The 20,906-nt window shown below is 44.5% G+C and overlaps 1 protein-coding gene across 4 annotated transcripts in view; it reads right to left on the bottom strand.

Annotated features, from left to right (window-relative positions):
- The window catches only part of RUBCNL (rubicon like autophagy enhancer), a 34,831-nt gene extending 21,651 nt beyond the window's left edge, over nt 1-13,180 (bottom strand). Inside the window, exons 1-2 of one of the 4 annotated variants that reach the window (XM_010951394.3) lie at nt 12,730-13,180; nt 1,493-2,114 (exon numbers count right to left, since the gene is read on the bottom strand). In XM_010951394.3, coding sequence (XP_010949696.2) covers nt 1,493-2,021 — 529 coding nt within the window. In that variant the 5' untranslated portion in view covers nt 2,022-2,114; nt 12,730-13,180. Of the gene's footprint in view, nt 1-1,492; nt 2,115-3,512; nt 6,307-11,952; nt 12,101-12,729 lie in introns of those variants that run through there. The other 3 variants (XM_045514030.2, XM_045514028.2, XM_010951396.3) reach the window with 3 other exon arrangements.
- Between the last annotated feature and the right edge of the window lie 7,726 nt (nt 13,181-20,906).

The following is a 20,906-nucleotide window of genomic DNA, read 5'->3' as shown; positions in this document are numbered from 1 at the left end:
CCTGGGTCCTAGTGGCAAATACCTGACCTCCCCATCGCTGCCCCACACCAAAGAAACAACCAGATCACTCAGGATTTCTTCTTAATCCCATAGAATGAATCCCCTTAGCAAGTCTAAGAGACACTCTCAAACAACACAGTGATTTTTAAAGGTACTTTGCTGGGAGTCTCTGTTTTTGGTCAAAGGGGCTAGGGTACCTGTTTTCTTTCTAGGAGAAAGGCAAAGCTACAAGATAATTTTAGGTTGCAGAACCACTTCCGGTACAGGAACACAAAAAATGATTCGGCGCAGGGGTACACTAGGCGCTAAGGATCATCTCTGGTCACTTTATAACCTGTGGTGGTGGTGGTCTGTGGGTGAGAGGGCTTCCCTTTTCTCTGTGTCTTCCTCACTCTCCCCGGGAGACAATCTAGTAGGAGAGAATAATCTCTCACTTTGTAACCACTAAATTTAAAAATTACTCTTTTCCTGAGAACTATCCGTGCAGGTGAGCAAAAAGATAGAAAACAGTCCTGTAATCAGACTGTCATTTTGCTTAAATTTGGTTCTTATCTCAAAATTAGCCCATTGAAAGATTGTCCAAAATCGGGTGTTCTTAAACTACGAGTAATGTTAAAGATTGTCACCATCCTTGACTTTTCAAGTTTCCAATGGAAAAAATAAACCCCCTATTTTAGGAAAGGGGGAGGACTAGTTCCTGTAAGTGAGAAATACACACACACACACACACATACACACACGTTTTCAGGCAGCTTTTAAAATTGTTTTAAAAGGAAAAAAAATTTTGCTGACCCTTTGAACTAGGATTCCAACAAAAATGTAAATCGATACAAAGCGTGCTACAACATAATGGATACTTAAAAATAAACGAAGCGTGCCATAAATTATAACAGTAAGAGCTAATTTGTTGACTCAATAGCCTTCGGCATGGATTATCTCATAGGACTTTGAGTACTTTAGGAATACGTGTGTTACCTGGTAGCAATGGGAACCATGGTTTTAATTTAATTTTGTCCAGTGTCTGGAAGAATTGTGTTTTTAAATCTTACTATTTTTCTAGTCACACACTGTCCAGGTAAACCTAACAGGGGAGGCAAGTTCCTCTCTGACATCAGCACGGCTGTGAAATGCAGCCCACCCCCTCTGGACCACCTTCTACCAGCACCTGAATGCAGACACCTCCAGTGCTCTCCCTGGCACACAGCTTAATGAGCTGCAAGTTGCGGAGGGCACACACTTGCCCCAAGATGCCAAGTGACACTCACTCTCAATCAAGTGGAGCTAACATGACATTTCCCTGCAGTCCAAGGAGGACAGGAAGCCGTCCAGGTGGCCTGGCCAGAGACAGTACTAACTGAGCTAATGCCCTGCCTTGAGGTCAAGGCGGAAACCTGTGACCTTTATTCTCATGAGGAAACTTGGCTTTGGACCCATACAAAGCAAGCGTGAGGACAGACAGGAGAGGAGGGAGGGAAGTCCCTACTAGAGTTACCTTCATCAGCGGGAGCTGTCAGGTGGGAAGGCTTGAAAAAAGCACTGTCGGCCTCAGGACCTGGGGAAGCGGCCAAAATCTTGGGGCTTGTGAACAGAGACGTCTGAGGACCGCGTCCTGGGAGCACGGCCCGCTCTCCCGCTGAGGTAAGAGAGAAGTCCCCGCTCTTCTCTCCTGAGCCCTGGGCAGAGCAGCTGCCTGTGGAGTCCGCAGTGCCCTTCAGCAGTGATGTCTCCACCAGGGAGTCCCCTGCAGACAACAGTGAAGGGCCCCGGGGAGAGGCGGCGTCCCCCACAACGTGGCTCTCACTGTCTCCCACTGCTGGCACCTGGCTGGGCAGATCCTGCAGCTGCACACACTGGGGGTTAATCCAGGCAGCCCTGTGCCTCCTGAACCTGATGTCTGATTGGCAAGAGGTGTGGTCAGTGTCCAGGAGGCTGGGCGAACCATCAGTGTCACCAGGGTCATCGCTGACCCCTTCCCAGGGGTCCTCTGGAGAGTCCCGGCAGCCCGCAAACTGTGATACCATCTTCTAGGCTCGGGGCTGGTGTGAATCCTGCTGTCCTATTGGATTCGGACCTTGAACTCACCAAGTGACAGGGTGGAGGGCTGGGAAGTTTATCTGCAGGGAGCAAGAATCATTCAAGATAAACAAGGGCTCAATCATATTTTTAACTCGAAATTCCTTTGAGGAAGCAAAGAAACAAGAAATAAAAGTTTGTACCCAGCCCTGTACTACACAGTAAATCCCACTTGGATTTAAAAGTAAAAAATTAATAAATAAACTAGCCATAAAACTTGCAGCAAACTTAAGGGATATGACATTGGTATAGGAAAGAGGTTTCAAAGCATAAAAATAATTATTTTCATACAATGATAAAGTTGTATAAGAATACTGCTGATAAAAAACAGGTAAAAATGTAAAACATCCATGCATTATTCCAGTAAAATTAAACGTCAAACCCAAAATGGGAATACCATCTGGAAGTCAAGACACATTTTCATAGTTTCTTATTTTTATTCGGTTTGTGTTTGTATTTCAATAAAGTAGACAGGTGGCATGTGAAACTGAGAACAACAAAACATGAAAAAATTTGTTTTGTATAAATTTACATGAGCTTATAATACTTACTTATAATAGTAATGTAAATCAATGCTTAGCTTATACTGTCTAAAGAACACACTATGAATCTAGACTCTGTCTTTAAAATGATCCGCTCACTTTTAAGCTCCGTTTTTAGCTTTAGTAAGTTAGGTAATGATTGAAAGGTTGAGAGCTGCATAAAGGAGAAGCACTCTCGTCACTGTACCTGCAGGCTCGGCATGTGTGTCTTTCTAATGCCCTCCCAGTGTCCTTCACATTGTAAAGCTTAAAGCAACCTTTAACAGCCAAAGCCAGGTCACCAAGGGGCTGGCCCAGAGGTGGAGGCAGTCCCTTTGGCGTTCAGCCCAGAGGAAGGGTGGGGTCCGCAGGCGCACAGCAGGGAGCCTGACTCTGGTTCTCACAAAGTTCAGAGGCTAAGATCATCATTATGTATACAGGCGGCTCCCACACGGATCTATTTCTGACCTCCCATGACCTCCTGGCGAGCAGACCTTACTGTTTGACATTTGTCTGGGGAGGCGGGGTATCACAGCCTGATATATCCAAAACATACACTGACTTCTCCCCCCAAACCTGCTCCTTCCTGGTTTTCCCCATCTCAGGGGACATACTTCCCAGTTGCTGAGGCCCCAAACCTAAGAGTCATCGCTGACCCCACCTTCCCCAGCTCCCCCTCTTTACCCATCCACAAGCCTCTATCGAGAGCAGCCACCTGAGCCTAAGTCACCATCTTCTCCCACCTGGACCTCTGGCCATCTTCCCAGTGGTCTCTCTGCTTCTGCTCTTACCCATTTATTATCAAGTTAGTCAGAGACATCTTTTATAGACCTACATCAGATGTCATTCTTCTAATCCACTCCCCGCCTCACCGTCATAGCTTCCCATCAAATCTGGAATAAAATCCAAAATCCTTACCTTGTCCTTGAGGCGTGACACCATCCTGTCCTGCAGACCTCTCTCGTGGGTCCACTTTCCCTAAGTCCCGACCACACAGCAAGCTCCTGGGTCCTACAAGCTCCCGCCCACACTATCGGCCCTGTTCTCGGCCCTCCGCCTGGAACGCTCGCTGTTCCCCCAAATGACCGCACGTCTGGCTCCTTCCCGTTTTATGCATGCCTGGGTTTATGAATTACTTCCTCAAAGAAGTCTTTCCTAACTGCCTCTCTTAAAGTAGTTCCCTGGTTACTCCTTATCACATCACCTTGCTTAATTTTCATCACGCTAGCTCTCACTTCCTGATACATATAAGCCCTCCGGCAGCTTACATTCTGGGGGAGGGGAGGTAGTGCCTAAACACACATTCAGACATTTTGGGTGCTGGCAGGCAACGAATAACATGAACCTGAGAAGTGCTAGCTAGGCATCTTCTCAAGCCCTTCCCACCATCATAAATGAGCTCCTCTGAATCAGAGATGCTTAGGTGCAAAAATAAAATCAATTTCTAAACACATTTTAAAGGAAGAGAAATCCAGCTACAAAAGTTACCGTCATTTCTATTGAGACTGTCCTACTGAGGGTAAGCACAGGCCAGATTACTAGTTAACGTACGTGCAGCAGCAAAGGCCCGAGACAACGCAGGGACTCCAGGACTCCCCCCACCCCCATTCATTCTGGAAGGTCCCTGCCCAGCGCGGTCACTGGTCCCATTGAGAATGACTGCATCACCAGGGCCACTGCAGAGCCACAGTGTCTTTGCACCTGGCAAACATGCAATCTTTACAGGAGGGGCGGATGATCAGCCGGGCATGAGCCACCATGAACTCTAGTGACCTCATGAAAGTCTTGCAGACCATAAGCAGCCAGCGCTCTGACAGTGGATGAATAGCTTTAGCTCCGAATACCCCTAACAGTTTTGAAGATACTCCATGAACAGGCACAAGTGTGTCAAGTTTAGGATTTATGACTTTCTCTGCCTCAGCACTACCGAGTACTGGAAGACATACCAGGGAACATCAGAGAAAAGACTCACCTTTAATGTCACTGTCTTAGTGACACGCCCCCTGCTCACCCGGTAAAAAACGGCTCCCCAACAGTTCTTCTCCCCTCCCCAAGTCTAGTTTTTCCTCCTTACTCCTTAGCTCTAGTCCCCATTTTATTTATCCTCAATGACTAACACTCATTAGAATGTAAAATCTCTGAGAGCAATTTTTTAAAAACTTATTCTGATCACTGCTCTGTCCCCAGTATCTAGATGGGGCACATAATAGGTGCTCAATAAATATATTCTTTGAGTGTATGAATGAAAGAATGAACAAACTAGCCAATAGTGCCTAAGCATGGTTAGGCTGATTATTTCTGTTGTCCAGGAACGGAAGTCAAGATTAGACATCATCTTGTAGATGACATTGGAGATCATGACCTAGAATGTCTGCCAACCATTTCCTTGGAATAAAGAATGTTAGAGAATAGAAATCACAAGAGTTGAGGGTAAAGGGAAAATTCATTTCTCTCAATTTTATGGTGTCTTACTGAGCATGCCCAGTAAGAGACAAAAGCAAGCAGTGCGTGAAATGGTCCATAACCACAGTGTGTGGGCTGTTTGGTTAACACAGTTCCCCAGAACCTCTTTCCATCTTTCTGTCTCTGCTTCCCCTCATGTTTTGACTTTAATCAAAGGTCACATTCCCCCAAGGATGTCTACAGAGTTAAGCTATCACATGTCACACAGAAACCATCAAGACGCCCAATAATGCAACTCCATAGCTTCCACGACAGTGGCCAGGAATTGGAGTAAGCTGCAGGTTTCAGACAGCTGCACATCTCCGCTGCAGCATGTGCTGAACACCGTGTTCTCACACCAAAAGCACCAGATTGCAATGGTGGCTGGTGGCATCACACGGCTCCTCTCTGACCAATTTAACCTTTGGCAATGACCCTTAATTTTGAAGGTCTGTTGTCGAGAACACAGAGGAAGGACAGAAAGCAGGGTGGGGTGAGAAGGGGAACACCCAACCAGGGCAAAGATCAAGGAACACCAGATATTTGCCTAAGAAAACTGTAAGGTTGCCCAAGATGCACAGATGACTAACTTCCTGTGGTCACTGCTTATGTCACGCTTACTACTCTCACTCTGCACAATGATAACTTCCGATATTTCAGGTGTTATGAGGCCAATTTGGCAACTGAAATGGAGACCGTTAGGGGATTTGCCCCAAGTCTCACCATTAGTAATCAGCAGAAGTACAACAAAAACAAAAGCCCAACACCTGATCCAAACCTCCTTCCCTTGGTATTTACATGTTCCACTTGGGCTAAAATTAGCAGGATATTTTCAATTTCATTAGCAAAGTAATTTTAAGAATTTCCCCTTCAATTTGTCACAAAATGTGGGATTAAGATCCACTCAGCTATATATATTCGATTCCATGCCCTTTGAACAGTTGTCCCCAGAATTTTATGATTACAATTTCCTATTTGTGAAAAAAAAAAAATCTTTGCACATACATCTCTAATATAGGACTATTTATTTATAAACCTTACATATGCACAGCAATTCTAATACATTATGTAATTATAAAGCATAATTGAAAATAGCATTTTGTTCTTGTTTTCCAATGAGTCATCCCGTTCCACTTTGGGGACCACTGCTCAAGTCATGTTCTACTCAAAAAAAATGTTTTAAAAAATACATTAAAAAACCAATAACAAACCAAAAAAGATAACTAAATAAGACTTAGAAAAAATATTAATACAAAAATTTACCCAAAGTAAGGGCAGGTACCTGTACTTGAAAGATGGCTAGATTTCCATATTTGGGCAAAATAAAATGGGGAGCCATGTGAGAAAACATTCTGGCAGTTCCTCAAATGGTTCGACATCCAGTTACCATTTGACCAAACAATTCCACTCCTGGCTATAAACCCAAGAGAAATGAAAGTGTATGTTACCGTGAAATCTTGTACATGAAAATTTCTTAAACTGCAATATAACTGACATATAGCAGTGTATAAAGTGCACAGCATAATGATTTGATTTACATACATCACGAAGTGATTAGCACAGTAGGTTTACTGCATCGTCTCATATAGGTACAAAATCAGAGAAAAAAGTTTTTTCTTGTGATGAGAACTCAGGATTTACTCTTAACAGCTTTCACAGATAACATACAGCAATCTTAACTGTATTTATCATGTTGTACCTCACATCCCTATTACTTATTTATCTTATAACTAGAAGTTTGTACCTTTTGACTGCCTTTATCCAGTTCCCCCTCTCCTAATTTCCCACCCCCACCTCTGATAACCACAAATCTGATCTCTTTTTCTATGAGTTTGTTTGGTTTTTTGGAAGTATATTTGACCTACAACACCACATTAGTTCCTGTTACACTACACAGTGATTGGCTATTTCTATCCATGCACAAGTGTTCATGACGGTGTTATTTGTAACAGCTAAGAAGTGGAAGTAACCCAAATATCCATCAGCTGAGGAGTGCTCAAGCCAAGTGTGCTATGGCCATACAGTGGAATATTATCCAGCCACAGTGAGAAGTGAAGCACTAACACATGCCACAATGTGGATGAGCCCTGACAACATCATACTAAGTGAAAGAAGTCAGGGACAAAATACATTTCACCTCTATTTATTTATGGATTATCCAGAACAGGCAAAGCCATAGGGACAGAGAGAAGATTAAGAGTTGCTTTGGGGGATGGGAAGATGGGGGTGAGAGCTAAAAGGTCCAGGGTGGTATCTTTTTTTGAGGCTGTAATTGTTCTCAAATCAACTGCGGTAGAGCCGGTGCCTGTCTGCAAATATACTGAAACCACGGGATTGTGCACTTTAAATGGGTGACTTGTACGGTGTGTGAATTCTATCTCAATCTCAATAATGCTGTTGAAAAAACGAAATGGGACAAGTATCCGACTCCCTTCTGGAAGGTCTGGGGAGAATAGAGAGCCCTGGTATTTCATGGGCTACAGGGATCAAAAGAGCAAAGCTGTCAGTCGGCTGTGAACAAAGGCACTGAAAGTTAAAAGCATCAACAGAGAGCAGATAAAGGGCGTACTGAATAAATGCACCCAAAGTAGGTACGGAGAAGGGAGAGAGTAAGTGGAGGTGAAGATGCCACGACTGAACTATCGAGAAAAAGAACAAACCCCAAGGGCCACCAAAGACAGCATCACCAGCGAGATGGCTGAGTAACTGGGCACCACTTGCCAGACCCCACACTGCGGGCCGCAGGCATTCACCTGTATCTGGACACAAGTATTGCAAGGGAGGGTCTGCTAGGCCTGATTTACAGACGGGAAACACAGTCAGGTTAAGTATCATGGTCATGTTTGGTTAAGTGCCTACCTTTTAGAAATATATACAGAAGGATTTAGAAATAATTGATAGAATTTGTTGAATTTGCTTTAAAATGATACAGTGGGAATTGCCAGTGGGGGATGTGGACGAAACACAACTGGCCAGGCTGACCGTTGCTGAAGGTGGGAGAGGGTCACATGTCCTGTTCTCTCTACTTGTACGTTTGAAATTTTCCAAAAGAGAATTCCCAAGTTAAAAACAACAACCTTCAGCATTTGCTATGTCTGTCAGTGTGTCCCTCAGTTACCTCTCTGACCTCCTTACCCACTGCCTCTGCACCCCTACACCCTCCTCTACTTCTCTACCCACCCCCACATTTACTCAAATTTACCTCCGGATGGAGGCTTTCCCCATTATCCTTTTTAAAACTGCATCCCTGCAGGTTTCCACTATCCCCATTTACTGCTCTATTTTTTCCTGTAGCACTCATCTTCTGGTATCTTACCCATCATCATCAGTTCATTACCAACACTTACATGGCATCTACTGTGTGCCTGACACTGTTCTAAGCTTTCTACACACACACACACACACACACACACAAACACACACTCCATCCTCCTAACACCCTATGAGGTTCATATAACAGCACTATTTTTATTTTACAGGTGAGAAACGAGGCACCTTGGGTCAGTGGAGCCAGTTTCACACCCAGGCACTGTTGCTTCCAAGTCGACATTCTTACCCACAACAGCACAGAGGGGAAGGGAAGACCCTTAAATCTCATTGTTGAAACGTCTCTCCAGGACATCAAAATTCACCAAGCATGGAAGGGCTGCTGTGAGCCCAGCAAGGTCAGTAACACTGACATGCTTACCTCCCTCAGCCCAAACCTCCATAGAGACCAAAGTAAAGTAAGGGTGAGAAACCAGAAAAAAAAAAAAAAAAAAAGCTTTTATATAGGTCATTGGACAGTTCAAATGCCTTGACAATTGAATCATATTGTTTAAAATACCCAAACAATAAACATATATAGAAGTTCAATTTTCCTCACCTATTAGATTTAAAGTGGCCATCCTAGGTTTCTCAAAAAACTAAAAATAGAACTACCATATGACCCAGCAATTCCACTCCTAGGTATATATCCGAAAAAAACAAAAGCACTAATTTAAAAAGACACATGCACCCCAATGTTCATAGCAGCACTATTTACAACAGCCAAGACATGGAAGCAACCCAAGTGCCCACCAACAGATGAACAGATAAAGATGTGGTATGTATGTATGTACACACATACACACTGAAATATTACCCAGCCATGAAAAAGAATAAAATTTTGCCATTTGCAGGAACATGGACAGGCTTGGAGGACATTATGCTAAGTGAATTAAGTCAGACAAAGATAAACACTGTATGATATTGCTTATATGTGGAATCTAAAAAGTACAACAAATTAGTAGTGAATATAATAAAAAAAGAAGCAGACCCACAGACTAGAGAACTAGTGGTTACCGGGGGGGGGGGAGGTGGGCAATAAGGGGTAGGGGAATGAGAGGTATAAACTATTGGGTGTAAGATAGGCTTAAGGATGTATTTATTGTACAACACAGGGAATATAGCCAATATTTTGTAGTACTGTAAATGGAAAGTAGCCTTTAAAAACTGTATAAAATTTTTTTTAATTTTTAAGGAATCCAAAATAAGTAAATAAAGTGGCCAGGCCAGAAACTGTCTTCTAAGAACAGCTTCCAAATAATGCAAGAGAGAATAGGGAAGCTTACATATATTTTCAGGACTCCATTGTTTTCTGAGCCACTATAGCTTGCTGGAATAAAAGAAAGTAGAGGAATGTAAGGAATAAAAAAATTCCTGCCACCCTCCAGTTTTCATCATCTGAAATCAACTAGAGAAAAGCACGTGCTGGCCATGGGTGCTATTCAATGATACCTGCCAGAAAAACTTAGAGGTCTACTTTGCACTTATCTCTTTTAATAAATGTAATGCTAAGGATCCAAGAACAGAACTAAATAATTTTTTAAACAATTTTCAAACACAATTATCGGGCAAATCACATCTGCCAGTCTACTCTTGAAGCTAAAGGAAGTAAAGACCACATAGCGATTCAGTGACAAGCTCAGGGTCCTGGATCCCTGCTCCATGTCCTCAGTCTGGATGTGTGGGATGAAACCCAGTGTAGAAGTAAAGAAAAAAACACAAGAGTACCAATCAAATAGAAGTTTTATGCCAATTTGAGAGAAATTACTTACTAGTTGTGTGATCTTGGACAAGGCACTTAACCTCTCTGTGCTTCATTTTCTTTACAAATTATTGTGAGAACTAAATGAGTTGTAACATGCAAATCTCAGTCTGGCACACAAGAGTCTATAAAAGTAAAGTTAGCTTTATTATCACATCAGTGTTATTTTATAAAGACTTCCAGTTCAGTGTAAAACAGTCTAGTTTTATTTCCCAACCTCTGAGTCATATTTCAATTCCTTTTAATTAAAATGGAAAAGCCAATCAGAGATCTTATTTAGTACCTTGAAAAGATATATGACATACAGGCACTAGTACTGCTCATGTTTATAATCTCTGGAAGGCTGGACATGCTTATCTAAAAAGAACTGCCTAGATTTTAAAAGTTATCAACCAACCATGTGAATTTCTCCTTTCCGTATTAGAATTATGAATCTAAATTTAGTAATAAGAGAAACTATTCAAATTTGTCCCTGCTATTATTATGTGCTCTGATTTGTGTGGGAGGATGTTCTGGAGCTCTTTACTTATCTTCTGCTAAAGACTATTCAAATTACAATGCTTATTCTTAGGTGTTTATTCTTGGCTCTGATAGAATTGTCCCCATGTCAGAAAACAAGAACTCTAACTTCAGAAAGTTGACAATATATCCAGAGTTAAATGGTCTCCTGAAGAACATGTCCAATTAAATCTAACCCCCCAGCTGCCACGACTCAGCTTTCATCAATTCTCCTAACATCTCCCTCCCCTCCCTTTGTATGTGCCCTAAAGAATGTGATGAAAAAGGCAAAGGTCCTGTCCCCTGATGTCACGCTGTGATGGGCAGTTTCAGGGTGACTGTGTGGTGAAGAGGAATTGCAACAAGAGGTTGAGAAACAGACTCATCTTGCCCCTCTGCTCGGGTAACCAGAAAAACTTCAGCACTGCCCTGAATTTCCTGTCTGGACTCAGATACAAAGTTCTGTTGGTGGCCAGGAAGGAGGTGTGGGGAGCAATACGGTGATAGCTTAATTTGTGGAAACCGCATTTTACACTTTTCAAAACAATACCCTCCCTCTAGTCACCTTCCAAACCACCCAGTGAGGTGGGGCAAGAACTAGCCTACTTCACACACAAGCAAACTGAAGTTCAGCGAGATGTCCTGACTTGCCAAGACCTCACTGCCATTCGACCTCAGGACAGGGTCTAAGAAACCTAAGTTTGCAAATGACCCTCAGTCCTTTGCGCTTTCCCTGAACATCTTCGATTCAAAGATCCTCCCAAATTCCACTGGAATATCACAGGGCAGGTCTTGAATATCCCCTTTCCTTTGAGCCCTCATTCCCATTAAGGCTAAATAACCCCGCTTCTGAAGTTTCTCCACATTCTCCAAGCTGACAGCATCAATTTCACAGGATAGTGAGCCTCCCACGCGGTCATGGGCAGGCGGCGTGGGGGTGAAATGCAGCATCCGCTTTCCCAGCTGCAATCTCAGCAGGTGGATTCCACATCTGGCGCTTGGACCAAACAATGTGCTGCGGTTTCATGCTCGCTAGCGCGGTTCAGCAGCAAAACTTTGTTTGCCACCAGCTTTGGGCGCGTTGGGGAGGTGGTTCTGCGCTGGCCTTCGCCATCTGTGTGTGCGCTTCTGCGGAACCGAGAAAAGCCACCAGTCCGGAACCCAGCGCCCAGGACCGCGCAGAACGAAGGCTTTGTGCTCACTAAGAGTCGTCCTGCATAAAAGTGCCTTGAGGTCCCTCTCCTGCGCCCCTCTGGACCCAAGATGGGTACGGGGTCGCCCCCGCCCCCAACCACCTCGCAAGTCAACTCCATAAAAATCGGCCACCCCTGCTGAGGAGCCCCCTCTTACCTTCTCCCAGGAGACTCGGCACTGCCTTTACCAACCTTGGGGTTCCCCCGCCAGTCTCCGCTCCGCGCATGCCTCTCTGGCGTCCCTCCCACTACTCCCTCTCTAGCTGCCTCCCCCTATCCCCCCACCTCCCGCAGCTCTGGCACCCCGCCCCCAACCCCCAGCCCCGCCCCGCTCCGCTCCCCCAAGCGCTGGAAAACTAGGTCCGCTACTCGCCGGCGCTGCTCGCGGCAGCGTTGCAAGGTCACTGCGCCCCCCAGCGGCCGAGAGAGGGAGAGAGGAGGGGGAAGCGGCGCCCTGACGCCGCCATCCCCAACCCTCTCCCCTCCAAAAAAAAAAAAAAAAAAAAAAATCCGGGGCTCCTGCCGCAATCCAAGAAGCTCACCAGGGAGGCGAAGCGCTGCTCCCGGCCTGCTGCTCTCAAGGAGACACCGAGGGCGCAAACGGGAAGGAACTCGGGACCCCTCCCTGTACCTCCCCCCCAGCCCCTGACCTCAGGCCCCGGGCGATGCGAGCTGGGGACCGCAGGAGCAGCTGTGCGCTCCTCTCTCCCGGTTCCCTCTGGAAATCCCTCCCTGCCCTCGCTGGGGACCCAGATGGAACCGCGCTTTCAGGGGTCGAAATGAGGTAAACACAGACCTGGCCCAACCCCAACCCCACAGCCCCAAGCAGCGGTTTTTAGCATCAGTACAGTTGCCTGAAAAGCTGATCTTCCCTAGTAATTTGGATTAAGGTCTGCACTGAAATCAGTGGGCCCAGCGGGGCCCTGCAACTTACCCGAAGCGAGAACCGCGTCTTTCTGACCTCAGCGGGCTGCTCCCCGCGGAACCCCTCTCCGAGGGCGCCCCTGTCAGCATTCGTCCAACCTAACCCTCACCTCGTCCTCTTGCGGCCAGGGTCTGGAATCCCATCACCGCTGTGCCGCGGAGAGCGCGCAGATCGCGCAGATCGGGGTGGAGGCTGGGGAGAAGCTGCCAACCAATACAGAAAGTTCTCACAAATAGAAACCTAAGCCCTGACAGTACAGCTGAGGGCACGCAGTCCCGCGGCCCCTAGGGAGCTTCAGCGCGCTCCAGCAGCGCCCTCACGTCTCCTGGGGGAAGAATCCCCCAGTTACCGGCCCCGGGAACGACCCGCAGGGGAGCTGGTCCTGGCTTGCTTAGAAGAGGTCCTTCTGCTCTGTCAAGCCTGACCCGCATCGCACTCCCTTTGGTTCCTTGGCTTTCTCCTTTGTCACTTCCAGGTTGTGGAACCATGTCACAGGCATTTTGGCCTTTATATGCCCGGCGTCTCTCTGAAATACCCACCTCCTTTACCCAGCGCAGCGTGGAGGAGTTAAGGGGCGGCACTGCGTCGTCGCTGCTTCTACAGATGAAGGTCTCAGTGAGCCAGCATCACGCAGCTACGTGAATACCAGCTGTCAGTATCCGCTTCGGTTGGGGGCAGCCTGTGTGGAGTCTAGACTAGCTTTGACCCGAAAGACCTCTGGACATTGAGGGTTCTGTCTTAGGAATTCAAGTCTGTTGAAGGCCGACTGGGATGGGCTTACATTAAACTAAATCAAGAAAGAAAAGGGTACGGGATGGGTGCTAAATTTTGTCAAGTCTCCGCTATATGCCAGGTACTTTTACTATTTCCAGCAATGCTATCCACATCCCTGAGAATAACAAATAATTTGTTTCCATTTCACAGAGGAGGGATCAAGCTTAGAGAGGTTCAATTACTTGCCCAAGGTCACACACCTGGGATGTAGCACAGTCAGGATGTATCTAACATGAAACCCCATGTATCTAATATGAAACCCCACGTCCAATTTCCACCATGTCATGGACAAGACACAGAAGAATAACGAAATGAAGGGGCCAAGCCAAAGCTTTTTTCAGGAATATTTAAAAGAGGAGGGGAAGCCGAGAGAAAGAAGTTTAAAGCAAGGGCAAATGTCTTGCAAAGTAAATCAGAGATTCTGCTAGTCAAAAACAAACAAACAAAAAAATCAAAAACATAAAAGACATACTGAGTAGGTGGTAGGCTGGACATAGTCCAAGGCAAGAAAAGTATTCTTATAGGGAGACGAAGAGATTTTGGACCAAGATGGTAAGGTTTGGTCAGTTTCCTCTGAAGCTACTTTGAAATTACCTTTACCAACAGGTGAAGAGGGAAACAGGCCGGCCTGTGCACTGTTGTGTGGGGCACCCTATAAATCTGACTCTATGCATTCCACATCTAGTCACAGATAAAGGAGACCCACATTCTGGAAGAGCATCTCTAGAACTAAGAAACTTAAAGGACAGATTTTTTCAAATTAGAAAAACTCACTGGAAATCTGCTCTGTTCCCCCCAGGGATCTGGAAGTAGACTGTCTCAGGCACTACATGCTGAGGGATAGGCTTTCCAAGACGGTTCTAATCGATTGGCCAGTTCAGAGAAGGTCACAAATAATTACAAACCAAGAACCTTGCAGGAAAATCAGAGGCGAGTTCTCTTTTTCATGGGGAAGTTCATCTTCCAGGTCACAGTGGACCCCAGGACCTGGGACACAAGTGCAGTGAGATTAAGTGTCAGGAACAACCCACCACTTCAGGCAGTGGGGCGAACGCCCAGCACCCGTTGGTCACACACAAAGCTCCACTGTGGCCAGGACAGCCACGTAGGAGACTCGAAGCCTGGCAGCTGCCCGCCCAAACCCAGCCAGGCTTCATAAGAAGTGATTTGTGCCAGGAGCAGAGATGCGACCCTGCTTTTGAGCTCAGCTGACAGAGCCAGCAAAGGGGAAATCAGTCTTTGTACAAAACAGGAAGGATATGAGCTGAGATGAACAGCATGAAGAGCTGTGAGGAGCCCAGTGGCATCATTGCCATGCAGGCGTCCAGGGAAGGAGGGAGCATCCTGCATGGGAGGGCAGCCAGGACCGTGCCACAGAGTAGAAGAGCCAAGGGAAGCTGCATTTGGCTTGTCTCTGTTTTTTTCCCTTCTGTCTGTCTGAAAGATAGCCACTTTTAAAAAATCCACAAAACCCCAGATTTATATGATTCCATTTCCACAAGTAAGCTAGAGTAAGCAAATTCATGGACACAAAAATAGAATAGAGGTTACCAGGTCCTGGGGGAGGGATTGTTTCCTGGGGACAGAGTTTCTGTTTGGGATGATAAGAAAGTTCTGGAGATGGACAGCAGTAACAGTTGCATATTATTGCAAATGTACTAAATGCCACTGAATTGTATTCTTTAAAAAATGATTAAAATGGTAAATGTTATATATATTTTACTGTAGTAAAAATATATTTTATTATAAAAATAATGTATGTTTTTAAAATCTGTTATCATGATGTGAGTAAAAGCCAAAGTGAAAGCAATCCATTAAGAAAGGACCCCTCCCCCTGGGAATTATTTTCCTAAATGTTAGTAAATCTTGTTTTCTTTTGCTTTTTGTTGGGAGTGCCAGAGCCCAGCTTTTGGGTTGTTGCACTTCCCCATTTGGATGGAAGAACAGTCCTGCCATTTTACTATTTGCTTCCGCTGGTGATAGGTAGCTTGGGGTATGTGGGGGTGAACTCAGAGATGCCATGCCCTGAAAGAGGCTCTTTACCTTTAAGAGATAGAGGCAGTTAAAACAAAAGGATTGCAGGTGAAAATACCAATTGCGTCAAGAAGTACCAGAGGCAACAGTCCCACAGCTTCCCACGAACCCTGATCCCCAGGCTCAGCCTTTCCGTGGAGTATCGTGAAAGGGTAAGGGACACGAGCCCTTGGTCTGACAGATAATGCGTAAAGCTTGTCCCCTAGTCCTCCTCTCTCTCTCTTCCTTACACAACTCCAACTTTTCTCTTTGAAGATGCTCTTAGCTGAAGTAGAACCGGAAGATGTCCCTATTCTGTGGGCTATTTTCATGATAAAAAATGTAAACAGAAAAATCTGAGTTCTGGCATGAGTGCGATGGTAAACAGTTACTGCATTAGAACTAAAAAGTCTTAAGTTGTTTGGATTCTGTCTTTTCTACTAGATTGTGGACCCAGAGGGCGTTACTCATTTCTGAATTCCTTCCCCCACAAGTCTCCTCCCCAGGACCTAGCCCTGTACTTCACATTTTAGGTGTTGCATACATTTTTTAACTGTTCACGTGGCTTGTGGGGTGTGATTTGAATGCCATCCTACAAAAAAGGAAGACAGGCAGCTAAGATTATCCCATGTTTGGGAACTGTTCACATGTCCAAAGTTCAGTGGCTTGAAAGTGTTCTTTACTGTGATCTCAACCCGATTTTCAGTCCCTTCTTTTACTCCTGACTGAATTACCCTAAGATCCACAATGGTCCACCAGTTGCTCTGGAAACATTCTTCATATTTCCTACCTTTGTACTTCAAGCATTGACCACGTCTTACATTTTTCCCATCTGCTTTCCAGTGCTGACGGTTCAGTGTTCCATGCCTCACATTTCATTCATTTCTGTGGGAGCCTTCTAGCCCAGTGTAGACAATTCTCCAACTCACTTTCACATGGACTGTTTGATAGGGAAAGGCTGAAAAGCCTGTATAAAATCCTGTGTGGTTGGTATGACTTTTTCTCCACAACTCTGTTACCAAAAGCAAAGTTACCTTTTTTTTTTTTTTTGAAAATTTTTTCTAAATTAAATTGACTTGCTATCCTTACTTGAATAAGTGGCAAGAAAAACTTGTCATGTGATGGAAAGCCTTGCTCCCTCCCTAGAGTTTCTTAAGGGTCCAGACACTTATGTAACATTAAGGGAAGATTTCTTGTCTTTTTCCATCATGGTCACTGCATGAGTCTCAGTTTTGAAGTCTGTTAATTTGGTAAGTTCCATCAGTCTAGGTCAAACATGGGTACAAGGCTCCTTCACCAAGCTCTTAGGGATTCATTTACTCGGCATCCAAATCCCCTTCAGAGAGTCTGACCCTTTGTCCTTCCCATCAAAAAAAAAAAAAAAAAAAAGTCTCTTTTCCTTAGCTCCTACTTGAAAAATCTCCTTCCCACTGAGCAGGCAACTCCAGCCTTTCTGCTTATCATTCCACAAAGCCACAATTAAGCCAAATACAAACATCCCTTAACTCTGCCCTGGGGGACTCAAAGCCCTGCCAGCCCTTTTCAGGGAGGCAAGAGAAAAGTGATCTCATTCATTCAGATTTTTCTGCAAAGCAGTAAGAACAAAACAAGTGGATTTCTCAATAAATTATTTTGCCACATTAAATTTAAAAAATAAAAAATTCTAATGTACCAGTACAATGAATACCGATGGATACTGGTCTCTAGTCTGAACAGAAATTACTTGTCTGTAACAGAGATGGAGCCACTCAACAGCTTCCCTCTCACAGAGTCACATCTTCAGGCATTAAAGTCATTCAGCTTGATTTGAAGTTCTGATATCATGCTCTCCAAGCTTTCTTCTATTTAAAAATCGATTTTCTGTGTCAATTTGCCTACAGGGAAAGGAGGTGCTGACCAGCCAACATGGGCATTCCCACCTGTTCCACTTCCCCAAAGTGATATTTTTTTGTAGGAAAGAGTAATAAATGATCATTCTTGTTCATATATGACTCTCCAGTGGGTTTGGGCAGATTAAATCAGATCCTGTGATGGGAAGAATAATGACCCCCCAAAGATGTCCATGTCCTAATCCCCAGACCCTGCAGTCAGGTTGCACAGCAAGCAGGGGATTCAGTTGCAGAGAGAAATAAGGTTGCTGATCAACTGACCTGGATGAGCCACATGGGCCCAGTGTAATCACAAGGGTCCTTGTAAAAGAGGGAGGTGGAGTGTCAAAGTGATGCCATGTGACAGAGGTTCAGCCAGCCATCACTGGCTTTGAAGATGAAAGGAGGCCATGAGCCAAAGAATTGCAGGCAAGATCTGAAGCTGGAAGAGACAAGGAAATAGATTCTTCCCTAGAGCCACCAGAAGGAACGTAGCCCAGCTAACACCTTGATTTTAGACCGGTGAGACCCAATTTAGACTTCTGACCTCCAAAACTGCAATAATAAATTTGTATTGTTTTAAGCCCCTAAGTTCTTCGTATGTGAGGCAGCAACAGGAAACTGCTCCAGATATGTGACAGGGAACTATTACTATTATAGTGATAGGAAACTAGCGCAGACCCCAGGAGACTGATTTTGGTTGCACTGATGAATTGCACTTCCTGGAGCTGCAATACAGTGACCCAGCCGAATGGGTTCCTGGACTCCTCTGAACAGATCTCAATTTTTTTTCCTCTCTTTAATCAACAAAGTGCTCTGAACATAATAGAGGCTCTTAAAAATATCTGTTGAATAAATAAGTTTTGGCAAAATATAGAGACTGAGCCATAACTGTATTTTTGATAGTCTGAAAACTTTAAGGCTTAACTATCTCTCTAGTTGTGAATGAATGCCTCTACTATCAAGATATTGGTAGTTAAATTATATGGACTTGAAATAGCTGAGAATTTGTAAAAACTGATTTTTACAGCTCTCTTTTCTACTGTTGTGGAAAAATGGGGATTCAATTAAAAAACCAATGCCTAGTCTTAGCATCCAGTAGTAACTTTCCTCCTCCAGGAGGAAGCTTCCTTTCTATTCTGGGGCGTATGCAAGCTCCCTAGGCCGGCTGGTGGAAGAGCTTGTGACATTCTTGTCAACACAGCTGAGAGGGATCTCATGTCCAACACTAAACACTGGGCCAATCTGAAGACAGACAAGTAGAGCAATATCAGTGAATCATGACAACGTGTGGTCAGCTAAGAAGGGCTCCCAAGAGTCCTGTTGGCATTCTCTGGTGCTGGAGCTGCTGTCAGAGAGTCTAACCAAGAGCAAATAAAAAGGTCTCTTGGAAAATGGCATCAGTTGAAAGTTGCTGACTCAGGAATCCTCCTGGGAAGAGACTGGCTTCTCCAACTGAGCTGTGCGCAGAGCTGATGCACTGACCTGGCCACGTTCACACTCACCAGGCTCCTCTGGACCAGGAGATCTTTCTTTTATGTTCATTGCTCCCAAATAGTGCTGTATACTTCTTTGGCTTTAGAACACTCCTATTTCAGTTAATAGGAATGTATGCAACACATAGAGCAAAAAGAAAGCCTGGATGGTTCTCACGGCTGCTCTAAGTTGAGTTGGGCTGGAATACAAATCAGAAGAGTGAGGAGAGGAGGCTGGAGACTGGAAGGAGTTGGAACCCTCTCCTGATGGCTGTGGGAGCTACTAAAGGGTTCTGAATAGGGGGGCTGATTTTTGCTTTTTTCTTCCTTGGTGATCGAGTATTTCTTAAGTTCTCAGACTTTCATGTGTGTAGGAATCACCTTGAATCTGAATAAAATGCAGACTTGTATCCAGTAGTTCTCAGGTGGGGCCCCAGATGTTGCAACAAGCTCCCGGGTGACACCAGGGCTGCTGAGCTGTGGACCACACTTTTGGTTGCAAACGCCTGAACAGAATCACTTGTCAGCATCCAACATTGATTTTTTTCAGCGCCTGCAAGAAGGCAAGAGAGCAGCTGGAGGGCACACACAAAGCTCTGTTCCATCCTCAAAATAGCTGTGTGTTTTCCTGGGGTGACCTAACTGCCCGGGCAGAGAACATTGTGGCAACATCCTTACTCATTCATTCTGAGCGCTTCCTTTGTTCTGGACCGTTACTTAGATTCTCTGCACTTTCAGCTCAGAACTCTCTGTCTTGTCTTGCTCTCCATGTGCTTAGTTATGAAATAGGCATTGAAATTCCTCTTTCCCGCTGTCTTTAGCAGGATCGATTTCTCCAATTCTTGAGGTTGACATCAAGCCAAGAACATCACATTCTTCATAAACAACCACTATGCCGTGGTTTGGATAATTTAGTGATGTGAAGGACGGTTGCAGATAAATAAATTAGGTTCCTTTAAATTGATATTGCAGGGAGAGACACAGAGCCCTTTAACTTCCATTTTGTCAATATAGCATATGTGTGTGTGTGTGTATATGTATATATATATATATATGTGTGTACACATATATACACCATTATATAGTATAAATGAAATGATGAGTATAAAGTACTTAGCACAGTGTCTAGCACACAGGAAACATCCAATATATAGTAGCTGTTGCTATCAAGATACATACTTTGTAGACAGGTCATGAGAGTAAGTAAAGTAACACACATAAAGCACTAAAAATTGCACGTGGTAGATGCCAGTCAAACCACAATGATCATGTGCTGATAATGACGATGATAAGAAGGGAGAGGGGATGATGATGAGTTTCTGTTCCTTCTTCTGTCAACAGAATGACCTTCCTATGATAAGACTTCGGGAGAGATGAGGAGGTAGGTAATTTGCTTAAGCACATTTCAACAACTAACGATAGTTACAATGCAATCACCACCCTTCCTCGGTATTTCTTGAGCACCGTCAAAGGTGATCTCACTCATAACTGTCCACCCCACTTCATTGCATTCCTTCCCCTCCAATTCATGTATGCCCAGAATCTGCTCTCAAGCATCCCTCTTTCTCTCCAAATGCCACCTAAACTCTCTCTCGACATACAGCCCAAACAACTTTTGGCTCCTCTCTTTTATTATATAAGCTTTTTAAGACCCTTTCCAAACAAGCAAGATTCTTTATATGTTACAAGTGACAAGGTGGGAGAAACTAAACAGGCAAATACAGGATTTGCTTCATTGGGTGCCTATAGGGAGGAAAGACCTCAACACTTACATGTTGGTAATTTTTTTGTCCATCAGACATTATTGTATGCAATACACCTTTTCACCTCCCAGGAACTTTTCTTAAAATTTTAAAATTTAGTTACTATATTAAACTGTATTAAACTTAGGTCTTCTTTTCCTTCCGACCTCAGAAAAGCCAATAACTTCTTAGTTTATGCTAATGGCTTTCACTGACTAGCAGATCAAGGGAACAAAAGAGACTCTAAACACAGACTCACAGACATATGACCACCTGATTGACAACAAAGGTGCTACTGTAGTTCACTGTGGAGG

Source organism: Camelus bactrianus, chromosome 14 (genome assembly GCF_048773025.1).
Source record: "Camelus bactrianus isolate YW-2024 breed Bactrian camel chromosome 14, ASM4877302v1, whole genome shotgun sequence".
NCBI lineage: Eukaryota > Metazoa > Chordata > Mammalia > Artiodactyla > Camelidae > Camelus > Camelus bactrianus.
This window is presented reverse-complemented; position numbering and strand designations above follow the sequence as displayed.